The sequence below is a fragment of the Notolepis coatsorum genome (assembly GCF_963971535.1).
Source record: "Notolepis coatsorum genome assembly, chromosome: 2".
Classification (NCBI taxonomy): Eukaryota; Metazoa; Chordata; class Actinopteri; order Aulopiformes; family Paralepididae; genus Notolepis; species Notolepis coatsorum.
In genome coordinates, this window is record NC_140166.1 from 67,040,856 (window position 1) to 67,068,355 (window position 27,500).

Here is a 27,500-nt window from a genome sequence, read left to right on the forward strand (position 1 = left end):
TCAGCCCTGATGTGGGGTCAGCCCTGCTGTGGGGTCAGCCCTGATGTGGGGTCAGCCCTGATGTGGGGTCAGCCCTGCCTACGACTAGCAGGTATCACCTAGTTGGAATGCAAACTCAGGGATTTTGGAAAGATTTACATTTAATGTATGAAGTAAAATGACAAAAAGAAAATCAATGTGCAAGCTCAAGTTCTCATTTTACCTCCTGTGAAGGTAACGCACACACACTCACACACACACGCACGCACGCACGGATGCACGCACGCACGCACGGACGCACGCACACACACACACACACACACACACAAACACACACACACACGAAGTAAAATGACAGACCATCATTAATTTGGGCTCATTTGTGGGCTTTCTCCGTGTGCAGGATGTGGCTCTGCGTTGGTGTTAACGAGCTACATCTTTCATGTGAAATGATGGCACAATTAGGAAAACAAAAGTGCAAGGTGTGACAATTTAAGTGGATGTGCTTTGTCAGTGTCTGAGAACAAGACCTCTGAGACCCTACAGCCTCTGCATAAAAGCAGGCGTATATATATATGAAACAATCGCGGGGGTCGTTAGAGGTCAGGATTTTTTGCACGCCGATTTCTGCCTTGTTATCCCGTCTTCTAACCGCCCTCCCACCGGACGCTCTGGTGCCACTCTGCGTGGCAGGAAATGAAACTGAAGCTGCTGAATACAGATGTTTTGTAGCATATGAGTGTGTGTGTGTGCGTGTGTGTGTCTGTGTGTGTGTGTGTGTGTGTGTGTGTGTGTGTGTGTGTGTGTGTGTGCGTGCGTATGTGTGAGTGAGAGAGATTGTCTGAGTGAATGTATGTGTGTTTATGTGTATGTGTGTGTGTATGTCTGAGTGAATGTGTGTGTGTGTGTGTGTGTGTGTGTGTGCGTGTGTGTGTGTGTGTGTGTGTGTGTGTGTGTGTGTGTGTGTGTGTGTGTGTGTGTGTGTGTGTGTGTGTGTGTGTGTGTGTGTGTGTGTGTGTGTGTGTGCGTGTGTGTGCATGTTCGAGAGAGGAATAGATCCTAACAAATGTACAAATTAGTAAGAAGAGGCTCCCGGCTGCGTTCGTGTTTCCGGGTTCCCGTTTTGCGCTCTGATTGGCCACTGACCTACGCTAGTACGCCCCCCTCGCTATGAGCGTAGCAGGACGCTAGTGGGCTAGTCGCTAAAATATATATCGTTGTATATATAATTGTACCAACACAGATATTAGGCAGTACACACAACGTCCCGTGATTAAGACGGGGAGGGCGCAACCCTCTTTGCGTCGCCCCTGTGCCTCAAATAGATTCGCTATCAGCTCTATCTTTAATCTCTCAAAATGTTCAGTTGCTATCGCTATCAGCTCTATCTTTAATCTCTCAAAATGTTCAGTTGCTATCGCTATCAGCTCTATCTTTAATCTCTCAAAATGTTCAGTTGCTATTGCTATCAGCTCTATCTTTAATTTTTCAAAATGTTCAGTTGCTATTGCATGCACTCATCTGTGTTTCACTACACACTTGAGTGCATGCTTACCAACTGTTTTTACTGCAACACTACTATCACCGACATCTAAGAAGGGAGATCCCCCCTTGAATGGCCCTTCTAAGGTTTCTCTCCTCCACACTGCCTGTGGAGCATTTTTTTCCCTATTGTTAGGTTTTAGTGAGTTTTTCCTTACCTTCGCGTGGGGTATGTCTGGGAGTGCTTGCATTCATTCATTTATTTGCATTTATTTTAAATTTGTTGGACCTTATGGTGTTCTTGACTTATTGTTATGTTTCTTCTTGACTTGTTTAAAGAAGACGTGTCCGGCCCATGGAGACATTAACGTGTGTTGTCGGGCCTTACAAATAAATTTGATTTGATTTTGATTTGATGTGTCCTGCAATACATGTACAGTGAATGCACAGCTACATTCACCATATATTTCTATCGCTGCTGCGGTCTACAGTGAAATGCAATATTATTATTATTATTATTATTATTATTATTATTATTATTATTATTATTATTATTATTATTATTATTATTATTATTATTATTATTATTATTATTATTATTATTATTATTATTATTATTATTATTATTATTATTATTATTATTATTATTATTATTATTATTATTATTATTATTATTATTATTATTATTATTATTATTATTATTATTATTATTATTATTATTATTATTATTATTATTATTATTATTATTATTATTATTATTATTATTATTATTATTATTATTATTATTATTATTATTATTATTATTATTATTATTATTATTATTATTATTATTATTAATGTAAAGATTATCATTACAATCGCAGCCGCCTGGAGAGGCAATGTTACAAGTGTACGAGGGTTGTGTGCAAAGAGCACAGCCTCTCAATTTGCACAACGTGCACAAAATAATAATAATTGTAATGATAATCTTTACAATAATAATATATAATAATAATAATAATAATAATAATAATAATAATAATAATAATAATAATAATAATAATAATAATAATAATAATAATAATAATAATAATAATAATAATAATAATAATAATAATAATAATAATAATAATAATAATAATAATAATAATAATAATAATAATAATAATAATAATAATAATAATAATATTGCATTTCACTGTAGACCGCAGCAGCGATAGAAATATATGGCGAATGTAGCTGTGCATTCACTGTACATGTATTGCAGGACAATGTGTGTACTGCCTAATATCTGTGTTGGTACAATTATATATAAAATGATATATATTTTTTTTAGCGACTAGCCCACTAGCGTGAACGGGCTCCTTTCCTCAGAGCAGCCCGCTTGTATCACCACGCTCGGCGCTGCTGCGATGGTGCAGGAGGTTGCCTTGCTAGTGGGCTAGTCGCTCAAATATATATATCGTTTTAGAAGGTGCTGAATGAGCTCAGTGAGCGAGCTCGGTGGATGCACAATTGTAACAAGGTGTTATTCACCGGCACAGATGCAAACAAATATCATAATTTATATTCTCCTTTTTTTCATTACAATTTACTCAAGCCTAGTAACAGACACAATATTTCTGACACTGGAAATACATACCCCCAGGTCCCTAGATGTTCCTAGATACCCAGAAAATGCAAATGTACCTTGTAGAAGTGGAGCAATCTTCCATTTACTTAGGCATGTACCTTTAGGCGAAATTTTTTAAAATAGGGCTACAGCTTAATAGACCCACTTCCATGTTCATTTGAATAAAAGCAGGTCACATGCTTATTTTACCTTGGAGCTCTCTCTCTCTCTATCTTTATATGTCTCAAACGTTTGCCTAAATGGTAAATGGTGCATTTATATAACAGCTTTTTATCCAAAGCTCTTTACAATTTTGTTCCTCACATTTTACCCATTCAATCACACATTTACACACCGACGGTGGAGGCGACCATGCAAAGTTGCCAACCTGCTCATCAGGAGGTGTCTTGCTCAAGGACACTTCGACACGCTGCTCGGGAGTAGCGGGAATCGAACCGGGAACCTCTAGATTACCAGACGACTGCTCTACCTCCCCGAGCCACTGTTGCCTAGTCTCTCTCTCTCTTCATTTCTCTCGTACTCTCTCTCCCTCCGTCCGTCTCTCTCTCTCTCTCTCTCTCTCTCTCTCTCTCTCTCTCTATCTCTCTCTCTCTCTCTCTCTCTCTCTCTCTCTCTCTCTCACTCTCTCACCCATATTATCCACTCCCACCCACCACCCAGCACAGCTCAGTATATCTTTCAAACCCTCCCACACTCTTCCTCTTTGCCCCGAGTCAGGCCAGACGACAGTTCCGCGACCGCACGCGTCAGTGTATTTTGTCTGCGGTGGTTGTTGCGGGGTGTGATCATTAGTAGTCCTGCGTGCGTAGCGGGTTTGGACAAGCAGAGTAACTATAGGCTCTCTAACCAGAGGAGTGATCAGAGCTCAGCCATAATGACCTTGTTGTCAGTGTTGTAATTGTAATCCGTGTCCTGGTGTTTAAAACAGGGAGACACGCAGGGGAGGAGACAACAGAGGAGGGCTGTTTGTTCTCCTGCTACTTCTCTCCACTTCTCCACGTCTCCACTTCTCTACTTCTCCACTTCTCTATTTCTCCACTTCTCCACTCCTCCACTTCTCCACTTCTCCACTCGACACTATGGAGGATCACAATCACAGCACATCTCATTTAGTGTTTTCTGAACTTTATACTTCAGGGACCCCTATCCCCCACATTGTGCTGGGCCATTTGTATGATGTATTTGTGATGTACAGCCAGGCAGTGTGGAGGCTAAGGTCCATTTCCCGTGCTGCTTATAAAGTTATTGTCCCCAGTGGACCTCATTTAGCAAAGTGTGTGTTGAAACACGTTTAGTATCCGTGCTCCCGTTGCAGCAGAGCAGAGCTGACATACCCTGCTTTTGTTGATGTTGCAGAGAGCAGACTCTGTGTTTACTGTGGGGCCGTCCTCCTCACCCAGAGGAATCCTTAGTCCACCAATAGGACTTTGTCAACGAAGCGATCCTTGATTCAAATCTCTTAATATCCCAGCATGCAGAAGGACCTCTTTAAATCTTATCAGAGCAGGGATTTGCTCATAATGCTTCAGGATAAGATTAAGATTTAAGATTTGTTTATTAAGGACAATGCAAATGAATGAACATCATTTACACAAGTGTATGCATAACATCACAGCATGATAAGGGCGTAAATATGCCGGGAATAGCACATGGCTAATTTCCACCCGTAGTCCTAACATAAAACAAACACAAAACGGACCATACAACGTTCATTCATAAACACTGACATCACTGACATGACCACACACTAACATGACATTCAGTCAGTACAACATCACTAACATCCCTAATGAGTGCATATTTGGCTGTCTAACAGCCATGTCCTGAGTTGGCCCCTAAAGGTGGACAGGGTGGTACATTCCCTTAAGGGGACCGGAAGGCTGTTCCATGTTCCACTTCCCTTTATCGATAGAAAATGTTTGCTGAAGGCGGTCTTTCTAAAATGGACCTCACAATCCCCTCTGGTGTTTGACCTAGTGGTTAATACAGTGTTCCTTTTCTCGTGGATAAACTCCTTGGGAGGGGGAGGGGCTAATCTGTGCAGGCATTTATATACAAAGCAGGAACTTTTATAATGTCTGAGGTTTTCAAAATTTAAAATGTGATGCTTATCCAGGATTTTACAGTGGTGGTATGAGTACTGTTTCCTGTCATATACCTTCAATGCTCTGTTGTAAAGTTGTTCTATGGGTTTCATGGCTGTGGCCCCAGACAACTCATTCATCATGTAAAAAAGCATTCCAAAATTACTAATCTCAGACTAAGGCTAAGACTAAATCGATTGTTTCATCACATAACAAAGTATTGGTCGACTAAGACCAAATCGATTGTTTAATCACCTAACAAAGTATTGGTTGACTAAGACCAAATCGATTGTTTAATTGATTAAGAAAGGGCAGCCCTAGCTTACTATTTACAAATCTGCCATATCCAAGTAGAAAGTTCTGTTGGCTCGTTGCCATTTGGAACGGCATCCATACAACCGGGTTCATTAAGCTCTTAGTCAAATCTTCTTTCTTCTTCAAATTGCTTTCCCCACTCTTCCCTCCACAACTATCCTAAACCTCATCCCCAGTCTTTTAAAATGTTATTTCATGTGATATATACTGAAAGAAAATGTTGTGCAATAAAAGCAATACACATTATTTACCTAAGAAATTGTCCCTTTCCCTCAAATAATGACCTAAAACGAGAGTTGATCTGGGATTTGAAAGGATTTCGATTCAATAAACATATTCGATAGTGGATTCAGATCAGAGAAGATGGTTTTTATTGAAACCCTCCACAGGTCAACGTACCCACAATAAGATCAGACTGGACTATGACACTCATCTGCTTATCTTTTATCCTTTACCGTCCCCAGCAAGGACACAATGGAAATAGGTCCGAGGACATCTTTTATGAGACGGACGTCACTGTGGGAGTTATACTCCTCCAGGAAACCGGTCTTGTTTACAAGGTGTCAAATAAACTAAACTCTGACCATCTTTTGTCCCCCCTTCCCCGTGTCCAGCTACACACCGATCTGGACGTGGGCAGCAAACACATCAAATACGTCCTGGCTGGCGAGGGGGCGGGCACCATCTTCGCCATCAACGAGATGACCGGCGACATCCACGCCATGAAGCGGCTGGACCGCGAGGAGAAGGCGGAGTACACGCTGACGGCCCAGGTGGTCAACGCCGACACCGACGAGCCCTTGGAGCCTCCGTCCGAGTTCATCATCAAGGTGCAGGACATCAACGACAACCCCCCGCAGTTCATGGAGGGCCCCTACCGGGCCTCGGTGCCGGAGATGTCTGCCGTCGGTGAGTTCAGTTTCACTTTCACTTTATTTAAAGGGGAACTATCTTATAAATGGCCTTTTTCAGTGTTTAGCATTGTTTCCTAGCTATGTGGACTTATATTAATATGATCTATGTCTCTAATTCTCATATTGGCGCATTCTTCCAATTCTCCTCTCACAATATTCACCCTCACTGAAATGTGCTGATCTGTGATGTCAGAGAGACTCAGCTGCATAATGATGTGGCTGTGTGGCATCAGGCCCAGGCACCCCAGGCCACCAGCTCAAAACGGCTTAAGATCTTGAGGTAGAAAAATGCTGTTTTTGAGTACTTGATTAGAAATACAAAACAATGAATTAATAAACTCACAGGAATTGTGTAAAAGTGCCCAAATAGTGAAAGAAATAGTCAAATAGTTCCCCTTTAAAAAAGGACAGTACACATGAATCAACATTGCTGTAAATGTCGCCAGTTTTAGCCAGCTGGGCTAAATCGGCAACTGTTGTCCTTTTTGGCAAGATGTTATGAAACCATACACCTATAAAACAGAAGCATTAAAAGTAAAACACAATATTTACAACACAATCCAACATAAAAGTAAAAGCAATGACAAAATACATCGTTAGACTTAGAGCTTTTGAGGGATTTCAGAATTTTTGCTAATTTGGGCTTCAGTGACCTCCATCATAGAAAACACTGGGTGGGATTAATCTATCAAGACGTGCAATAAGTGGTCCTGTTTGACTGTTGGGCACTGTCATCCTAACAGAGTTCGCAAAATAGGACAAGAGTTGCAATTTGTACTGGTTCTTTAATCAGGGAGCCATTCTCTTTAATTTCAAGCTGTTTTGTTGATATTTGGATGTTGCCTGATAACTTTTTCAAATTGTCCGAGATTTGTTTTGGATTTCCCTTAGCTTCACTCAACATATTTACAAATAAGGTTGCTTTAGCAGCTTTGATCACTTTTATAACCCTGTTTCGGAAGCAAAGATGTGTCTATCTGTTGATAGTTTGGTCTTCAGACATAAATTATTCTCAGGCCATTGTCTCGTTCCTTTATGAGTTTCATTATATTACCATCAATCCAGGGGAGAGTCTGTTTGCTATTATTTTTTACTTTGCATTTCTTAAGATTATTTTGTTGTATTTTGAATTGTATTTAGCAACATGCGTGTGTCAGTATCCACATTGTTCCCAGATACTAGGTCCTTCCAGAAGAGACTCTGTCTCTTTAACACATTGGGTGCCGTTCACGTAGAGCTACGTTTCTGTGGCCCGACCGTTGAGTGCCTGAAACTTAGATCTATGTTTCTGTTTCGTTATTTCTTTTATTCGCTATTGCCATTCATAATCCATCGAGGCACCTTGTGCATGCTGTCCTGAATGTGTAAAGATCGAAAACGGCCAATACCGCCACCTAACGCCTTGCGGCCGCTATTGCACTCCTTTTTAAACCATGTGGTTTGTTTTCTTGGCCGAGCTGCGGCGTGGGGGTGGGGTCTGAACACTCCGGCAAGACAAGCGGTCACCACAGTTCCCTCGACGAGGGTCCCCGCCCGCCAGATCATCTGCAATGCTGGATAACGTTGGACAAACGGTCGCAATGAAAATTTTGAATGGCGATAAGACCCTGCTTTTCTTTATCATAAATCGATCAATAGAGACAGTATGAGATCCCCAATTATCATATCATGGGTTATCATTGGAAAGCCACACTCATTGGCTACAGCCCTGTGCAAAGATTTTCGAGATCGCCAAATGATTGACGGAGCTAGAGCCCCGGGAGTCAGGGGTGGTAATGTGTACTTTTGCATACGTTGGGGCACGCCTCACATATCGGCATGTAACTCGAGAACCGCTGAACGGATTTTGTCACCTGAAACGGCAATCGACAGGCAACAAATAGGGCTTTAATTCTATCTATATGATGTATTAAATGCACACCCGAGCCACTAGAGGTCGGCAAAGAATCGTCCACATGTGGGCCATTGGATGTTAAGAGGTTAATGTTTTAAAATATATTTTTTTGTAGCCAAGATTAAAGACCATAACCCTATCAAAAACAGTAGTCAAAGTGTATATTTAAATTTGTACCGATAGATGTATGATTTGGCCATAATAAGGTCAAGGTCAAGTTCAAGGTCAAATATGAATTTATAATTAAAATCGATTATCATTAATTACTGTATCTACAAATCCTTCTGTTTAATCATCTTCCCTTTATTCATTTGCTTAGATTTTTTGTACACATGATCTCAATAAGGTGGTGAATGAGCTCAGTGAGCATTTTCTCGTACCCCGCAGATTTAACATGATCAAAGATGCAAAAATCATAAATCATAATTTATATTCTCCTTTTCTTCATTACAATTTACTCAGCCTAGTAACAGACACAATATTTCTGACACTGGAAATACATACCCCCAGGTCCCCAGATGTTCCTAGATACCAAGAACATGCAAATTGACCTTGCAGAAGTGGAGCAATCTCCATTTACTTAGGCATGTACCTTTAGGCGAAATATTCCTACAGCTTAACAGGTTTTAATATAGGTTTAGCACTGCAAAACACCGGCATTTATCCCATTGAAGAGAGCGTTGGCACTAAAGGCCCACAGTGCCTCCTGCTAAACGGCACCCTGCTGTGTTAAGTGTCATGCTGCTATTATGCTTTTTGCTATTTCTAAGGAGTCCACAAAGGTAATATTCATGTCAGACCGACCTGACAAAGGATCTGTTCTAACCGTGGAATAGCAACGTTTGATATGTGCTGCTGCTGCCCACTTGCTGAAGTGCTCTCTTCAGAAAGGAAGGCGTCAAGTCTTCAAGTATTAAACGTTGCTGTTCCATGGTTAGAATAAGTCGTCCTGACATGAATGTGACCTTTTTGCAACTCAAATGTATTCATTGACACACACACATACGCATACTTATACTAAGTATAGTACTTTAGTGTTCAAGGATGGGATATTGCACATGGTAGGTATTCTAGTATTGCACGGAATGAATAATAAAATAGTGTTTCACTGATAAATGTTAATGATCGCATAAAATTAGTCTGTTGCACTGACCTGCTTGTTTCTTTTTTTTGTGTTTTATTTTTTTATTATTTTTTAAATAAACATATAAACAAACATGACAACGTTAGGTTATGACTATAACCAAGTTCTGTTAGTTAGGGGCGATGCTTGGCATCGCTACTGCACTATCTCGCGTACGTGCACGCGTACTGAATAAACCACAAATGTACCTCTAATACCAGTATTAGTCTGACCACACCCCTCATCAGCTTACCTTCATAAGCAGGTGTGTGGTCACCTGCTCTCCTCCTTCCCAAGCTTTCACCACAAGGTGAGGACAAGGGCTGCAGCGGCCGTCCGATGCCAAGCATCGCCCCTAACTAACAGAACTTGGTTATAGTCATAACCTAACGTTCTGTATCGTTAGTGGCTTAGCTTGGCATCGCTACTGCACAAGGGAGGCCAAGCGGAGCCACTTGGCTGACAAATACACCCCGCTGACAGCCCCCCAAAACCATCAGAACAGGGAGGGCCGAGCCCCCCCGACCCCCCCTAATGGAGGGTAGCCCCCCTATTAGGGACGTCACGGGAGGGCGACGGACCCGACCGTGCGAAGAGGCACTCAAGCAACTCAACGCACAGGGTGAGCAGACCGTGGCTCGACCCCACGACTACACACACGCACAACCCGCATGCCACCCGGGAACGAACGGAGGAACAACCTCGTTACTGCCCCCAGAATCACGGGGTCAAGGGCAAACCCAACCCCGTGGCAAGGCCGTAGCAGCGGAGCACGAAGGAAGACACAGACCCACCAAAAGGACTGGACTCCCTAGAATGGGGGCCCGGAGAAGTCCATGATGCCAGCATCAAGACCCCACCAGGCGGGCACGTAGTGCCCCGCCCCCCACATCGCCAGCGTATTCGGACAAAGGCCCCTCAGTTACTGCACCTGGTATTCCCAGGCGGAACCAACCAGGCCAGAACCTGCCCAGCTTCCGAGATCGGACGAGATCGGGCGTGTTCAGGTCGGTATGGCCGTAAGCCGAGCGGGCCCCGTCCCCCCAATAGCACACCGCCTGGCACACTGACCCTGCAGAATAGGCAGTCAGCATGGCCGTAAGCACACAAAAAGGTTAACCAACGGAAGCAGGCAGCGCACCGGGGAAAAACCAGGCAACAGGCTGTTAACCCTAGCCTGGAGACTGCAGACGAGACAGGCGCCAGAGGGGACAGCTGAACACAGCCGCCCCGGCGGAAGGAGCGGAAGCTGGCGGTGTTGCATGACCAAGCCTCCATTTAACAACCCCCACCCAGAGGGGTCGAGGCAGAGAAGGCTGACACGATTGGCAGACGTCATGAACGTGCAGGGGCACCCTCAAACGGTGAACCCGGGAGTTGACACTGCTCCAACACACCAGGGAATCAACCACCTCGGTGTTACCCAATGCGGTGGTTGTTCCTATAACCCCTCAAGAAAAAACTCCAAAACACACCTGCGGGTATACACCGGCTATACCGCAGTACAAGTGTTTCAGTTTCCAAAAAGGGTTAACCCAGGCCTACGGGTCGCAAACATCACTTCGGACCGGGCCTGGCGGTACGGGAAGCACAGGGTCACCAGAGGAGGTCAAAAAACCACCCCCACAGGCCCCTCTTCGCCATGCGTGAGAGAGGAGCGAAAAATAATGGAGAACCAGCCCCTAAGCACACCGTACCTGGTATTCCCCGGCGGTCTCCCAACCAAGTACTAACCAGGACCAACCTGTGTAGCGGCCGAGATCCGACGAGATCGAGCGCGTACAGAATGGCATGGCTGTAAGCCATGACGACAGTGCTGAGTAAAAACATACCCAACCAGGGTCTCCATAGCGCTTAACCCTGTGACACCCAGACCGACCTGGCATTTTTCCCCCTGAAAAAAGCCCAAGTCCCTCAGGGTACCAGAACAGCAGATCTGCATCCCCGGCGGACAACGGGTTCAACTGATCTGGACCAGCGTGACCAGAACCAGTCCCGTGCCCTAACCACGCCGGCATGCCTACTCCAGGAGAAGGGCAGATATGCGTGTTGATCTTAACATGAAAAGAAGGCGCCACCCAGACGTTCGGACGAACCGCGCCTGGTGGCCCACCCCAAGGGCGTGAGACCCCACTACATATGTTCAGATCCATCCCGTCATCATCCCCCAGACATGAACGAGAATCCGTCGACAACCCACCCAGGTCATGGGATGTGGTCGCCGGAAGAGGAAAAACCCCCATCTCAGTTGCTTTATAAAAACGCTGTTTCAACCACAAGCAACTAAGGCGTGCCAGTCAATCGCCTGTTTACAGCGAGCTAGCACTATACGTGCGTCGGGACACACCCCCATCAATGAACAGGCTATTTAGACCTGTCATTGAATCCCCAAGGCGCCCAGGGGAACGACAAGAGGGGTGTGACACTCCCTAACTCCAACACTTCTGGAATAGAAAGAAGGAAGCATCAACAGTATGTATCCCAGTCTACACAGCCGGGGTAAAAAATGTTCACATTTTTACATCCCACCACCCTCCCATAGGAAAGAGACGGGGATCCCCAGAGAGACTTCCCACGCGAGCTGTACAGATTGAAAAGAATATATTGCACCTTGAGCCATGTAAAAAAATGGTTTTAGGGCCTCCGGGGAAGAGGCACCGAACCCATACACACTCAATAAACGAATTGAATCGAATATACATACAATAGAAAAGGACCCTTCTAGAGGGTCCACTCACTTTGACAATCTGAGGAGGAAGGCTCTGTACTCTGATGGAGGCTTCCTCACATGGAAGAAGGAGTCCGAACTCACAGAAGGCCTGAGTAGGCGCTTGGTGAGGAGGAGCCCTGACCACCCCCCCTGAAAACAGATCCATCACATGGACCTGAACAGCACACGGAAGTCCTACCAACAGAGACGCGCACGGTGACGTACTCTATGGCGGGGGAATTCCTGCGGTGCACACGCCCAATATACCAGGCCGTGGGACCAGGAACTCCCTCCCCCCCCCCCCCCCCCCCCCGTAACGTGCCGAACCGCCACGTGACGGGAACCTTGAAGGACAGGGGGTGTACCCCTGACCGACAGAACAATGGGGAGAGGAAAGGTTACCAGTTCACCCCTTTACGACCCCACACCCATGATACGACGTAACGACAAAAAGAGAATATGACACAGTCATAGTCAGCTCTATGAAGCGTTTCACAGCTCCACACAGCGCACGAGCTAACCTGCTATCTGATTTTTACTAAGGAAAAACACAGAATAGAGAGGGCTCTAAGAACCCCGGTCCAACATACACATGTGCTTCTGTGGCCAGTACAACCCAGTTGTAGGTCACATGACACACACAACCCATCATCACCTACAAAAAATGGCAAAAACACTCAACAGAGGAACGCCGTTTTTTTCACAATGAGAGAATACATCATTCTTGATTAGTATCGACCACAGGCCTTGCTAAGCACACATGACAGCAACCAAACCAATTTCCCTTTAGGAAATAAGTTTCTCCAGCAGATTTAGCACAACCTCAGCAATCAAGCTGAGAGTTACATCGTATCCCTACCACACAAAAGACACAATTAATGCACAACATGTCTGATAGGAGGTGATAAAGTCCCCAGGGAACCGGGGGGGGGAAACACAATCCTCCTATTTTACCCTCAATACGGCCAGTTAAAACAGGAAAACCTGTTAATGTGTGAACTCACTGTTCATTGTCATTACAGTCTGAGAAAGAACATTCTTTTACTCACTCGTCACCAAGCATAGCTTCATAGGTTAGTTGCCTTAGTAGTGAGTACACGGTACACATAAACACCATGATGTTTCTCACACAACAACCAGATCAATACATCACGATCTGCACGGAGAAGCTAACTGCCAGTGACAAAAACAGCTCACACACAACCCGCAACGTATCCCCAAATGCATTGCAACAACACACGTTTTGGGAAAAAACACCGTTATTCACAATACATTTAGCAAGGTAAAACCAGAAGACGTGTTATGAGGTCTGGCCAACCCCGTACCTACCCGGAACGCAGATCAGCGAAGTGCAGTCAACTCACAAGACACCGTAGAACACAGCCGTCCTGTGTTGTTCGATCCGGGCAGCGTCGCCGCTCCACCAGTCGCTACAGTCCTCTTTGTTGACGCAATCCCCGTCTAGGCTCAGGCAGGGTCGACGAACATCCCCTGTCAAGGATGACGTCGTGGTCAAGAGTGTAAAACATGTTAAAATCAAAGCACGTTCAACAGAATAGCATCAAGCTAACGGCTGCTCCAACCGTTCGGGTGCTATTGCTTCCGCTCGCGAGACGCCGATCTAACGACGCACGCGATCAGGAGCGAGCTCCCGGCGGCGCGCGAGAAGCCAAGCTACCCCGCGCCAGGCCACCGACCGGCTAACCGTAAGCTATGAACATGTAAACAATGACATAACACTCACCCAGACAGGCCGCCGTTCTGAACCCTCCTCACTTTTTAAGAGAAAAGAGAAAACAAGACGTCAACACCGCTTCACAACGGTGACATTACCACGTCCGGCGGAATCAGCACAGTACCAACCGGCCTGTATAGCTGACTTTGAACATGAATCTGCCGCTATCGCACATTACATGCACATATCCCCTCGTGAAGGAATACTCTCATTTGGATATGAAAGATGGGGTCTTAACACGGTGACAGAGAGAATCCACTCGTCCAGAACACACAGGGATCACCAGTGTCAATGGTCGCGGCCCACTAGTTAAAACTATAATGGTCGCCAGACCAAGGCCTTCTGTCGCCTAGACGGCTAAACAAAGGACCCTAGCCTGGGGCCGGTTTCCATAAACTTTGTCAAGTAGCCCCCATAGCACTAACAGACAAGTGGAGCCCGCCAGCAAACACTACTCACCCAACCTGGAACGCACCGCTCCTCACAACAGCGGCATGTCCGACAGTTCAGCTGTGGCCTGACAGGTTTCACCCCAACAAACACAGCAAGGAACTGCAGTTGAGAAGCATGCAGCGGCGTGCTCCCAATACGAAAACCGGTGGAGGGTTTGTAGAATGATCATCATCTTCTAGACACTCCAGTACGAAGACAATATCGCCGTATTTTCTCGAAAATAGTGAGAGAGAAAATAAAGATATGATGTCAACGTATCCTTGTTTCCCAAGCTGTTCCTAATCCAATTTCTTCCATCATGGTGTCAAGTGTGGGGATCTACCGAGGCACCTCTTCCTTGTGGTGAAAGCGAGAAGGAGGAGAGCAGGTGACCACACACCTGCTTATGAAGGTAAGCTGATGAGGGGTGTGGTCAGACTAATACTGGTATTAGAGGTACATTTGTGGTTTATTCAGTACGCGTGCACGTACGCGAGATAGTGCAGTAGCGATGCCAAGCTAAGCCACTAACGATACAGAACTGAAACTGACCTTGCTTGTTTCTGAAGTCGCTGATCAGCTCTTTAGTTTCTCTGGTGTTAAGGGCTAAGCTGTCTTCTGAGCACAAGCCGGTTAGCCTCTGTAGGGTGACTCATCGCCCTCAGTGATAAGCCCCACCAATATCGTGTTGTCTAATGTGATGATCGTGTCTGTGCCATGGGTTGATAGACAGTCATATGTGTACAGAGTAGGGTTGGGTACCGTTCATATTTTAACCGATTCCAGTTCCTGGAGTTTGGTACCCAACGGTACCTTTTTTCGGTTCTCTCTCTAATAACAAAATAATGTATTTCAGTTGTGAAAAAATAAGTCCAAATATATATTTTTTTTTACATTTCTATAACCTTTATTTACCCAGGCAAGCAAGTAAGAACAAATTCAGATTTTATGTATCGTCAAAAGTATGCATAATGTTGTGTTAATTCCACAACAAGAGATATGTAATGTTAATTACCTGAAATTATTCCGTTTTTTGGGGGGGAAACCCTGCATATATCGGTATCGGTTGATATCGGTTGATATCGGAAATTAAGAGTTGGACAATATCGGTATATCGGTAAAAAAGCCAATATCGAGCATCCCTATATATATATATATATATATATATATATATATATATATATATATATATATATATATATATATATATATATATATATATATATATATATATATATATATATATATATATATATATATTTGTGGAAAAGGCTCCCTCTTGTCTAGTATATTACACTCTTATACTATGTAAAGGCCAACATTTTTTTTTTTTTTTTGGCGGGACAGAGCAAATGATTACTGGACACTACAAATGCATGCAGTGTGAATACACCGGATTTTAGCAAGGATGCAATTTTCATCCGCAGTCCCCACACAAAGCATAAAAACAAAACATGCAGGCAGTGAAGCATAACATGCTACGAGACAAGGCATAAAAACATACATACAGAAAAAAAGTACAAGGTATAAAGGGTGCACTACACAATTTTTTTTAGATTGAATTTAAAAGATGGAAATTATGTACAATCTTGTATGGTCAGTGGTAGATCATTCCAGATTAAAAACAGCCCTGGACTGAGAGGGTGCTTTTAGCAAGGGGGTTTGCCGGCTTGGTACCGATTGATCTAGTACCGATGTGATTTGGTCGGTACCCCTAAAAGTACAGAGTTCACTACCCAACCCTAGTGCAGTGTGTGACAGGATGGAGAGTGTCGTCGGCCCAACGTGACAGACCGGGCTGCTAGGAAGTCTTTTATCCAAAAGCAGATGTTGTGTTCGAGGCCTAGGTCAGCCTAGAGATCAATTATCACACAGGCATGTAAAAAACATTTGTTACGAGTTTTCATCTGCATTCATACTATTGAGCAGTGTATTATTCATAAGCCTTAAGAAAAATAGCAACATAGCAGGAAAAGCAAGTTACTGACAAGGGGAAGCTCAAAGTTCTGGGAAGATCTGTACGCTAACTGGATTAGACACTCTACGCATGTACACCACGCAGCCCTAATAAATGTACTGACCTCCAACATCGAATTAGTTTGAAAGAAAGTGAGGCAATAACTTTGAGTTGCATGTATACATAGAATCATAAATTACCATTGAGTTAATCTGAACTTTCATGAGTTATGCTGTGATATAGTTATCAGAAAAGAAAAGAAAAGAAAAAGAAAGACTGCAGAATTAAACCTTTATCATTGGTGCATTCATCACCATTCCCATGGGCAGAAATAAACATGGGGGCACAGATGCCGTGAAGTGTAATATTGAACTTTTTCAACTCAGTTTTCAGTTCATATTCCTAAAGTAGACTCAATTTACATTTAATTCACACACCTACGTCTCACTGTCAAATATATCTCTATAGAGCGGTCAGGTGGCGTAGCGGAGATTGAGCTTGTCACCAACGCAGGAGATGCTTGGTTCGAGCCCAGCTCTCGGCGTTGCTACCAGTTTGGCTGGTCGTTCATACTAATACAATTGGCAGTATTAGGGGTGGGAATCTGGCGTTGTGGACAGCGCCGCCTACAGGTCAGGTCTCGGCGCTTGCTCAGCAGGGGCAGGACTTGGTGGAGATAGCGTGCCCTCCCACGAGTTACACTTCACCAATGAGAGTCCTCGCTGCCAAGTGAAGTCGCCGCACGTATCGGAGGAAGCGTGCGGTCGGCTTCGGGACGCCCTTGTACCGACTCATAGGAGAACATGCATACAGCAGCCAGGTAGGGGAGGGGGGGAATTGGCACGGCAACTAAAATTGCGACGGGGAGAAAAACATAAAATTGGAGAAAGAGACATTTAAAAAATATATATATCTCTAGCGTGCATAAGTACACATATACTATCGATAATCTAGCGTTTATTTGAAAACGATTCATAAATAGGCAGAAAAATTACAACGCGTTTTGTGTATTCCAGTAAATTGCGATTCCTGCAGAATTTTTTTTTTCTGGAAGTTTAAAAAAACGAGCGTTTTTCAAAATGGTATCAAACGGAAATTAACCGATTAAAAAACAATCCGTTTCGACAATGTTGACTGCAAACAAGTCATTGATAAGCGACAGGGGCATATTAGACACATAGCCATAATTTAAGATATAGTTTATGCGTTTGCAAATGTGATCGCCCTCCCATTGACTACAGCGCTGGCACTCAAGCGCTATTTTTGGCTCCCCCTGCTGGCACGGAAAGTATTAAGAACTATCAGGAGGGCTGTTTCGGTGCTGCACGGTGGTTTAAAGCCAGATTTTGTGTGCATCTAAAACCAGTTGTAACTGGAGGTATACTGCTCGCTCCAGGACTTTTGACAGAAAAGGTAGTTGAGAGATAAGAACTATCAGGAGGGCTGTTTCGGTGCTGCACGGTGGTTTAAAGCCAAACTTAAATCTTCTGTGGATTTTGTGTGCATCTAAAAACAGTTGTAACTGGAGGTATACTGCTCGCTCCAGGACTTTTGACAGAAAAGGTAGTTGAGAGATGGGCCTGAAGTTAGAGAGAATAGAGGGATCAAGGTTTCTTTTTTTTATCAGGGGTTGTACCACAGCATGTTTGAAGGCGATTGGGACACCAGCCAGAGCTGAGAGAGGAAAATAAAATAATGGGCAAGACCAAATCAAGCACTTCTTTTAGAAGGCGAGAGGGAAGGCTATCAGAGGGGCAGTTTGTGGGTCGCAGGTGCTTAATTATGTCAGAAAGAAAGGAGAGAGAAACCGGCTCAAACCGCTCAAAAATAGCAGGCAGGGCGTGTAGAGGGGGGGAGTGGCTGAGGAGGCTGTGGTGAGAACGGATCTGAGAGCAGAGAGCTAAACCCCTAAAAAAATGTATAATCTTGTATTAATTGTTCCCCTATCTATTTGGCACAAAGGTTTGCAAACATGACAATTATTGCCCACCCATTTCCACGTGATCAAAGTCAATATTAATTGATTGTCAATTCATACAAAGCAACTGAATTGAATCCTTCCGCATATCCCTCCTACATACACACAAACATATTCTCCCGCACATACTGTGTAGGCATTACAGGGAGGTCGGGGCACGGGGTCGCCTGGCCGTGGCTCGGGAGGTAGAGCAGTCGTCTAGTCATCTGGAGGTTCCCGGTTCGATTCCCGCTCCTCCTAGGCCATCCTTCCACTGAGGCCAATGCTAAGAGACTGAAATTAACATACATCTCAATTCGGTCATTAAAGAACCCAGGACGCCTATCGTAAAGAGTAGGGGGATTCCCCGACATTCCTGGCCAAATTCCCAATCAGGTCTCTGACATCAAGGTCACCGTATCATCCCTTCCCATTAATTAGCTGATATCTATCCCTGTCTCCTGAGCCGTTCAGCCATTGTGTAGTGTGATGTGTGGCTGGTACCAGTGTATGGCAGCCATTGAGCCTGCGTAGCCCAAGGTTGGGTGCTACCAGTGGTGGTGAAAGAGGCAATTTCCACCCTACATTGTGGGGAGCGCTTTGAGTCTGAGAAAAGCGCTATATAAATGTCATTCATCATAATTATTATTATTATACATCTTCAACCACGCCGACACAGTATCTCACGCCGTGTGATGTTCTGTGGTCAGTGTTGTCATATTAACATAACAGGCGTCAGACGAGGCTCGTTCCTCCGTGTTGTCGAGCACAGTGTGCGGGTGCCATCGCGACCTTTCTCCACCTCGACATCGTTGTCAATTTGTCCCACGGCACCAAGTGGTGCTAATTGCAGCGCCACCGGTGCCCCATCCGACACCCCGGCCCCCCTAAACTAAACCCCTAAAAACTGCACAGGCCGCGCCAAGCGCTTTACTTTAAGCAGTATGATAATATATTCATATATTCACATTCCTTCTCCACCTATGCATTTAAATCGGCACGTTCTGATCACGTGTTTCCAACATACAGCTCACCCAGAAGCCTGTGAGTGAGTCTTCCCAGACCCCCCGAGCTGCACCAATCTGGGGGGGGGGGGGGGGGGATTCTCGTCTGTAACTGACAGGAGATCAGCGGTTTGCCTTCTCCCTGTTTTGACATCGGAGGGTGTGTGTGAGTGGGGGTGGGGAGGGGGAGGGGGGGCTGTTGGTACACGCTTGTTATTGTGATTCCTCGTTGGGTTTCCTCTTGTTACCCGTCACCAAGCTGACATATAACACGCGAGGGCAGACGGTGCTAGGGATGTAACAGAAGCCGCTCGGTGAATCTCCTCTGCTGGGCCGAGCGTCGGCCGTCTGAGGGGGCCGTTGACGGGGGAGTTAGCCGGGGCATCAGGGCAGGCCTTGTGTCCACGGGGAGTTAGCCATAGGCTTCAGGTCAGGCCTTGTGTCCACGGGGAGTTAGCCAGGCTTCAGGGCAGGCCTTGTGTCCACGCGGAGTTAGCCAGGCTTCAGGTCAGGCCTTGTGTCCGTGGGGAGTTAGCCAGGCTTCAGGGCAGGCCTTGTGTCCGCGAGGAGTTAGCCAGGCTTCAGGTCAGGCCTTGTGTCCGCGGGGAGTTAGCCAGGCTTCAGGTCAGGCCTTGTGTCCGTGGGGAGTTAGCCAGGCTTCAGGTCAGGCCTTGTGTCCGCGGGGAGTTAGCCAGGCTTCAGGTCAGGCCTTGTGTCCGCGGGGAGTTAGCCAGGCTTCAGGGCAGGCCTTGTGTCCGCGGGGAGTTAGCCAGGCTTCAGGTCAGGCCTTGTGTCCGCGGGGAGTTAGCCAGGCTTCAGGGCAGGCCTTGTGTCCGCGGGGAGTTAGCCAGGCTTCAGGGCAGGCCTTGTGTCCGCAGGGAGTTAGCCAGGCTTCAGGTCAGGCCTCGTGTCCCCAGGGAGTTCAGAGCTGGCATCGCCCAGGCTCCTTTTATTCTTTCTGATTCCTGATAGCTGCTACTGCAGTGAAAGTCGACACGGGAATGAGCAGGTATCCACGTAGGCGCTGTACCACTGTGTGAACCTAATTTATATTGTGGAACATTCTTCTCATGGCCTTTTGTTAACACCTACCTCCCCCCATCCTGGACCCTCATTCTAGTCCTTTTGATAACACCTTCCCCCCTCCTTCCTGTGCCCCTCACCCCCTCCTTCCTGTGTTCACCATCCTTCCTGTACCCATAACACCTGCTCATCCCTCCCCCCGGCCCCCTCCCTTTGTGTCAGATAGTTTATAAGGTGACCCCACAAAGAAGTCAGGGAGCTTGACCAAATTCTCCTGGCCAGAGAACGTCAAGTCCTCTACCAAACTCCTACATTATTTTGTATTAGATTTAAAAAAAAAAAAAGGAGGTAGGGACCGCACTCGGAATATCGTTATTTTCAAGTTGTTAAAGGGCACAAAACGTTTTCAGCCATCCGGCCTTCATCAGTGTGCCTTTGTATTAGATTTACCATGTTTTAACAAGTACATTTGTATCTACCAAGATGACTTGATCACTCATCCTTAGGGTTTCCATCGACAGTTGACAGTAAGTTCCTCGAACCGCCCCTGTGTTTCACTTTCAATGTTTGGATCTGGGTTGAAACGTTTCCCTCCGAGGGGCTTCGTCGGAGGAGCGAGGTGGCGCCAGTCGGAGCTGGGGGTACGTGGCAAAGCGGCAGTTGGCAGCGCTCTGTGATTTTCCGGTGGGAAATGCGGCGCGAGGAATGGAAGTCGGCGTTTCTTTTGTTGATTGTTGTTCCCTTTTTGTCACCCCTGATTAATTAAACATTCCAGAATGTTCAGTTGTTCGCTTGAAAGGCTCTCCTTTTTTTCAAACGACTAGTTTCGACGCCGTTAAGTTTCCACGCGCCGCTGCGTTCACGGAGGGAATCAAACGCCCCGGACAAACAAACAAACAAACAATAAGTCACTTCCTGCCTTCATCTCATCGTCTCGTGTTCACGAATCACACGTCGTCTTGGCGCTGGCGTTTCGTTTGTGTGCAGCAGCGAGACTAGTATAGATCCTCTCCCACAGAACTCCACGGTTTTGCAACGAGCGCGTAACTCTGGCACCAAAGGCGTCCAACGAATAAAGGGATATCGACGGAAATTATGTTGGATGTGAGCATGTCTCCACATGGAACCTAAAAGTATTATAAAGTAATCATGGCATATGCTGGAAGCGGGGGTGGGGGGGGGGGCAGTTCCATCAGGATCTAGGGCTTATACAAAAGCTGGATAGATACTGAAAGTGTGTGTAGGTGTGTGTGTGCTTTTGTGCAAAACTGCATTCTAGCTTAGTATAGCCTACCTTTATCAAAAACAACAACAGCAACAACAAAGACAAGATCACATTGTTTCCTAGACAGTGATTTACACTAACATGGCTCACTAGGTTTCTTCCATGTCATCACACACCAGCTCCTCGTTTATCAGACATGTGTGTGTGTGTGCGCGCGCGTGTGTGTGTGCGTGTGTGTGTGTGTGTGTGCGTGTGTGTGTGTGTGCGTGTGTGCGTCTGTGTGTGTGTGTGTGAGTGTGTGCGTGCGCGTGTGTGTGTGTGCGTGTGTGCGTGTTTGTGCGTGTGTGTCTGTGAGTGTGTGCGTGTGTGTCTGTGAGTGTGTGCGTGTGTGTGTGCGTGTGTGTGTGTGTGTGTGTGCGTGTGTGTGTGCGTGTGTGTGTGTGCATGTGTGTGTGCGTTGTGTGCATGTGCGTGCGTAGCAGCCCAGTATCAGTACAACAGGGGACAGATGTCACCTTTTACCTGTCAAGGACCAGGGTGAAATAGACCCTCTCATTAAACGTTACCGCCCCCCTTGGAAAGCGTCGACCCTTCCTCCACTTCCTCCACTTCCTCCCCCGCCTTCCCCTTCCTCCCCCACCTCCCCCTTCCTCCTCCTCCTCCTCCCCCTCCGGATGAGGTATGTGACACGGGCTGCCGAGGTCGCCCTGGCTCCTGTGTGCCGGAGAGAGAGAGAGCACTGAGGTTAATGAGAAAGGAGGGAAGGAAGACCCGCGGACAGATAAGACTCACTTTCGGCTGTATACCGAATGGGGTTGAGAGCGATCTTCCCCTTTAATTGTTTAGACAGTAGTGCATTGGCTCTCTGTGTTCATCACGACGGTGGCGGTAAAGTGAATAGTGAGGATAATGGCTTCACGCGGAGAGGGGGTGCGCGCTCTGGAGACACACGTTGGTTCAATATGAATGTAAAGTATGAGGAACCTCACGCAGGGTGACGCTGTGTAGGTGAATGGAAAGAAAGGGAAGTCTTCAGTCGATTATTTTTTGATCCACTTTTTCTCCAATTTTTCTATTTTTCTCCCATCCCAATTTCGTATCATCCAATTCAACCCTCCCCTGTCACGAACGCTGTTTCTTGCCTCCCAGAAGCCGGCTGCAATGTGGACTAAGTCATACATAGCACGAGTCCCCTCCGATACTCGAGGTAACAGCAGTCGCATCTTTTCACCTGCTCTGCGCGATCTTTCAGCGTCAGGGGTCTGCGCTTTGGAGGGGCGCCGCCCCCGTCGCTTCCTGATTCTACTGCGCAGGCGCACCAACCGACCTGTAGGAGTCGCTGTCCACAACGCCCGATCCCCACCCATCAGTTTCCCACCCCCTAATACGGCCAATGTGTATTAGTACGGACGATCAGCTAAACTGAAAGCAATGTGGAGCGCTGTGCTGGAACAGGCGAACCCGCAGCGTCTCTAGTATTCGTGGTGAGCGCCTTGCCCACTGCACCACGTAGCCGCCCGGAAGTCTTCAGTTTATTGATCATATAATCCTGTTATAACGTTTTCAGATGAGTGACGATTTTTGAGTTTATATATACCGTAACACTGTATTTTATATGTGCGTTAATGATTAAAGATTGTAGGGCTTTTATTTAGGATTGTCAATATCAACGCGTAAATTTTTTCAATTAATTGGAATCGAAATCAGCGCAATTAACACAATATTTTACCCCAAATGCTCCTCCTATAGGCTACTGTAGCTATACTGTACGTCTGTTAATGTTCCTGATCGCGCTGACATGCAGACCAGGAGAGTATTGAGCGACCAGACATCCCCTGAATACAACGTTTCCCAACAGAATTTTGGATTAAACTAAATTGTATAAATGATGCAGTGATTGAAACGTTCTTTCCCAAATGGAGCAACGAGTATTACGTGGTGTCTCGTGCAGGTGGAGCTGTGCTTGCAGGTGGCAGCTATGCTTGCAGGTGGAGCTGTGCTTGCTCTGAACGCAATTGCAAAGATATTACAGACACAAAAGCTGCCCCCAAAAGCACTCCGGAGCGTACGCCGGGATTGTGCATGGCTCTTCTCGGTCCGTGCTCCACAATGGTGGAACGAACTTCCCACCACAGTTAGGACAGCCGGAACCCGACCAGTCTTTCACCGTCGACTAAAGACACACTTCACCAATCAATATTTGAAATGGATTTTTTTTAAATAAATGTAAATATATATTATTTTAAATAATACTAACCTTCTTACTGTCCTCTACTGTCATGCACTCTTCCTAATATACTAACATACATACTCTGTAGCACTACTCAGCTGATAGAGTTGTGCCCTTCCTGCTGACTTGTCGTACAAAACTTGTAAGTGGTTTTGGATAAAAGCGTTCAGCTAAATGAAAGAAATTTAAATGTAAATCTGTGTCAGCAAGATAACATATCCTGTTGACATGCATTCCTTTGTGTATTTCCCGGTCTGTGTTTGTAAAAGGAATTGATGAGCTGAGGTGCGTCAGCTTACATTGTGAGTGAACGCTCATTTGCGTTAACTACCGTGGTTCTCTGAATACCACCTTAAGGCATTCACTCTCCAAGTGGATTGACCATAAATGTGCAAGTCTGGTGTTTAAAAATAGCAGAATAGACTCATCTGTTTATTTGCCTGAATGCCTTAGAAATGGAGTTGTCACGCGGTTGTCTTTAAAGACAAATTTATAGCATGCCTGTTCTCTTAGATAGTGGACAGGTCGGACTGGCAGGACAGATGGGAGATTGAGCATTGATGAGGTCAACAAAGGTCACAGGCTAGAGTCAAACAATGAAAAAGGACCATTCCGAGGTCAGTGAACCTACTCTCTGTAAATAAAGGTGTAAAGAAATAAAAAGGAGACAGTTTAGCCACCAGTTACTACTCAGTAATAGTAATCTATGATGTAAAAATAAGAGAGGACGTTCAAAACAACAGTGGGTTTGAGTGCTACAGCTCACTGAGCTGCAGTTATAAAGAAGCCTCTCTAGTGTCAACCTCGTTGTTCAGCCTTCTCTCTACGTGCTAATCAGGAACGTAAAGAGCTGCTTCTCTCTATGTGTGAATCCAGAACGTAAAGAGCTGTGTCTTTCTACGTGTTAATCCACAACCTAAAGAGCTCAACAAGGCCTCTGCATGAAGGTTTCAAACTGCACTGGCCTCCGGTCTAATATCCTTATAACATCCTTTTAATATCCTTTTAATATCCAATTAGGCGATGAGCATGTTGACATGGACTCATAATTGCAGGTATTTATATCCTAGTTATGGTCTAAGTCATACCGGTATTCAGGTGACTGACAGTCCGAGCTTGTCCTATTATTAAATGGATGGTGAATGGCTCCATTTATATAGCAGCGTTTATCCAAAGTGCTTTACAATTTTAGTTTGTTCCTCATATTCACCCATTCACTCACACACATTCTCACACCGATGGCGGAGGCAACCATGCAAGGTGCCCACCTGCTCATACAATAGTAACATATTATGGTATGTTATTTACATGTACTGTACCAAATCAAACAGAATGCTTCAGAGATAAATAATCCAGATGTTAAATTTAATATGTCAGTGCCTGCCTATACTTCACCGAAGGAGGAAGCACAAGATACACACCTCCCATTCAAGCTCCTAGATCATCATCATCATCATCATCATCATCATCATGATCATCATCATCATCATCATCATCATCATCATCATCATCATCATCATCATCATGATCATCATCATCATCATCATCACCACCATCATCATCATCATCATCATCATCATCATTCTCATCATCATCATCATCATCACCATCATCATCATCATCATCATCATCATCATCATCATCATCATCATCATCATCACCATCATCATCCACATCAAAAACAACATCATCACCAAATTGTATAATCCAATGATTACACTATCTTATATATTTTATATAGCACCAGTTACACAAATAATATGTTTTTATAATTGAGATAATCATATCTCAATATCACCTCAATCAAACGTGTGTATTTGCACACATCTGTCAGTGTGTGAGGGCCGACAATCCATTGGATTAATACCGGATCTCGTTTTCCCTCTTAATGGGGTCGTTGGCTTTAAGGCCAAATACAAACAGATGAAATTCCCAATCTCTGTCCTCCAGCCATATGCTGCGCCCTGCCTTCTGGAGCTAACAAGGGGGTTGTGATGTAGTTGGAATTACAGAGTCTGCTCAAATTCAGGTAATTAGTTGGAGGAGGTCGTTAGACTCTCCTCCCCGCACTAGAGAAGGGGTGTGAATGACAATAATTGCTACACCGTGGAACAAACTTCTTGGGTAAAGTTGTTTTGCTGCCTGGACAGGGTGGAGGGGAAGCTCCAGGAGTAGGGATGTCCGATGTTATCGGCCTACCGATATTGGCATTAAAATGTAATATCGGAAATGATCGGTATCGGTTTTCAAAAAAAAAAATTATATTATTTTTTTTACATTTATTTAACCTTTATTTTACCCAGGCAAGCAAGTAAGAACAAATTCTTATTTTATTTATTGTCAAAAGTAAGCATAATGTTGTGTTAATTCCACGACAAGAGATAACGTTAATTACCTGAAATTATTCTGATTTCTTTGGGGGGGGGGGGCCCTGCATATATTGGTATCGGTTGATGTCGGTATCGGAAAATTAAGAGTTGGACAATATCGGTATATCGGATATTGGTAAAAAAGAAAAAAAGCCAATATCGAACATCCCTAGTAATGCTGGTTCCTGGACGGGTGGAGGGCAGTGGTGCAGTGCTGGTATAACTCGGTATAACGGCGTTATACCTCGCTCACTGAGGCTGAAGTACGCGCAATCGCTTTTTACATGGCATTATCCAACCGGACTCCCGGAGAAGCATGCAGCTGCAGAGCCGCAGAGCCAGCGGCGCTCTCTGGGCCGCGCGCTGACGGCCGCGCTGTGAGGCAATAGTATCCAGCTGCAGGACGAGAGCAGCCAAAAAAAACTGTGCATGCGCGCGCACGCGCGCACGTGCACGCGCGTGGAGCGTTTGACCTACTGTCAATTTGCCACTGCAGCACTGGTGGAGGGGGAGCCCCAGGAGCGATGCTGGTCCCTGGACGGGTGGAGGGGGAGCCCCAGGAGTGATGCTGGTGGTTGGACGGGTGGAGGGGGAGCACCAGGAGTGATGCTGGTCCCTGGATGGGTGGAGGGGGAGCCCCAGGAGTGATGCTGGTCCCTGGATGGGTGGAGGGGGAGCCCCAGGAGTGTTGCTGGTCCCTGGACGGGTGGAGGGGGAGCCCCCATGAGTGATGCTGGTCCCTGGACGGGTGGAGGGGGAGCCCCAGGAGCGATGCTGGTTCCCTGGATGCGTGGAGGGGGAGCCCCAGGAGCGATGCTGGTTCCCTGGATGGGTGGAGGGGGAGCCCCCAGGAGCGATGCTGCTGCCTGGGCTTCATTATCAGGACCATTAATAAACGGGCCGGCGGACAGATGGCTCGACTCCCCCTCTCGCTCCCCGGAACCCCCGGCAAAATTAATCCGCGTGTGAAGGAGGAGGCGCTGCGGGGCCCCGGGGCCAAACGTGTCAGGATGCGCTAAATTGGAGCGTGGACATAAAATCGAAGTGACGTTAATAGATTACCTGGCGTTGATTTGCATTTTGAGAGTTATTATGGGCGTGTGGGTAACAGGGCTAACAGCCGTCTACGCACAGCCTTAATGATGTTTCTGATTACACTCTCATCGCCCCCCTGGCAGCTGGTGAAAATAAGTAAAGGCTTGTCGTCCCAGAGTTTGACGATGAATGAGCCGCGCGGATCAAAGGAAGACGGATGGAGACGAGCGAGGAGACGCAGACCTTTACCGCACTGGATCGTCTCACGACGCCTCACGACTGCTTCTTCAGACCGCTCTCTTTCCTCAGACGTGATATTATTATATCCGTACACCTTCGTTAATGATACATACAGTGCATCGTGAAGAATAGCAACGACGTGTGTGTGTGTGTGTCCGTGCATTTTGTGTGTGTACTGTA

General features: G+C 45.7%; 1 protein-coding gene across 1 annotated transcript in view; it reads left to right on the top strand.

The window, feature by feature from the left end:
• Positions 1-27,500, top strand: part of cdh8 (cadherin 8) — a gene marked incomplete at both ends in the record, with an annotated part of 185,999 nt that overhangs the window by 262 nt on the left and 158,237 nt on the right. The window contains 2 exon segments of the mRNA XM_084308206.1: positions 5,937-5,990; positions 6,087-6,381. Coding sequence (XP_084164332.1) covers positions 5,937-5,990; positions 6,087-6,381 — 349 coding nt within the window.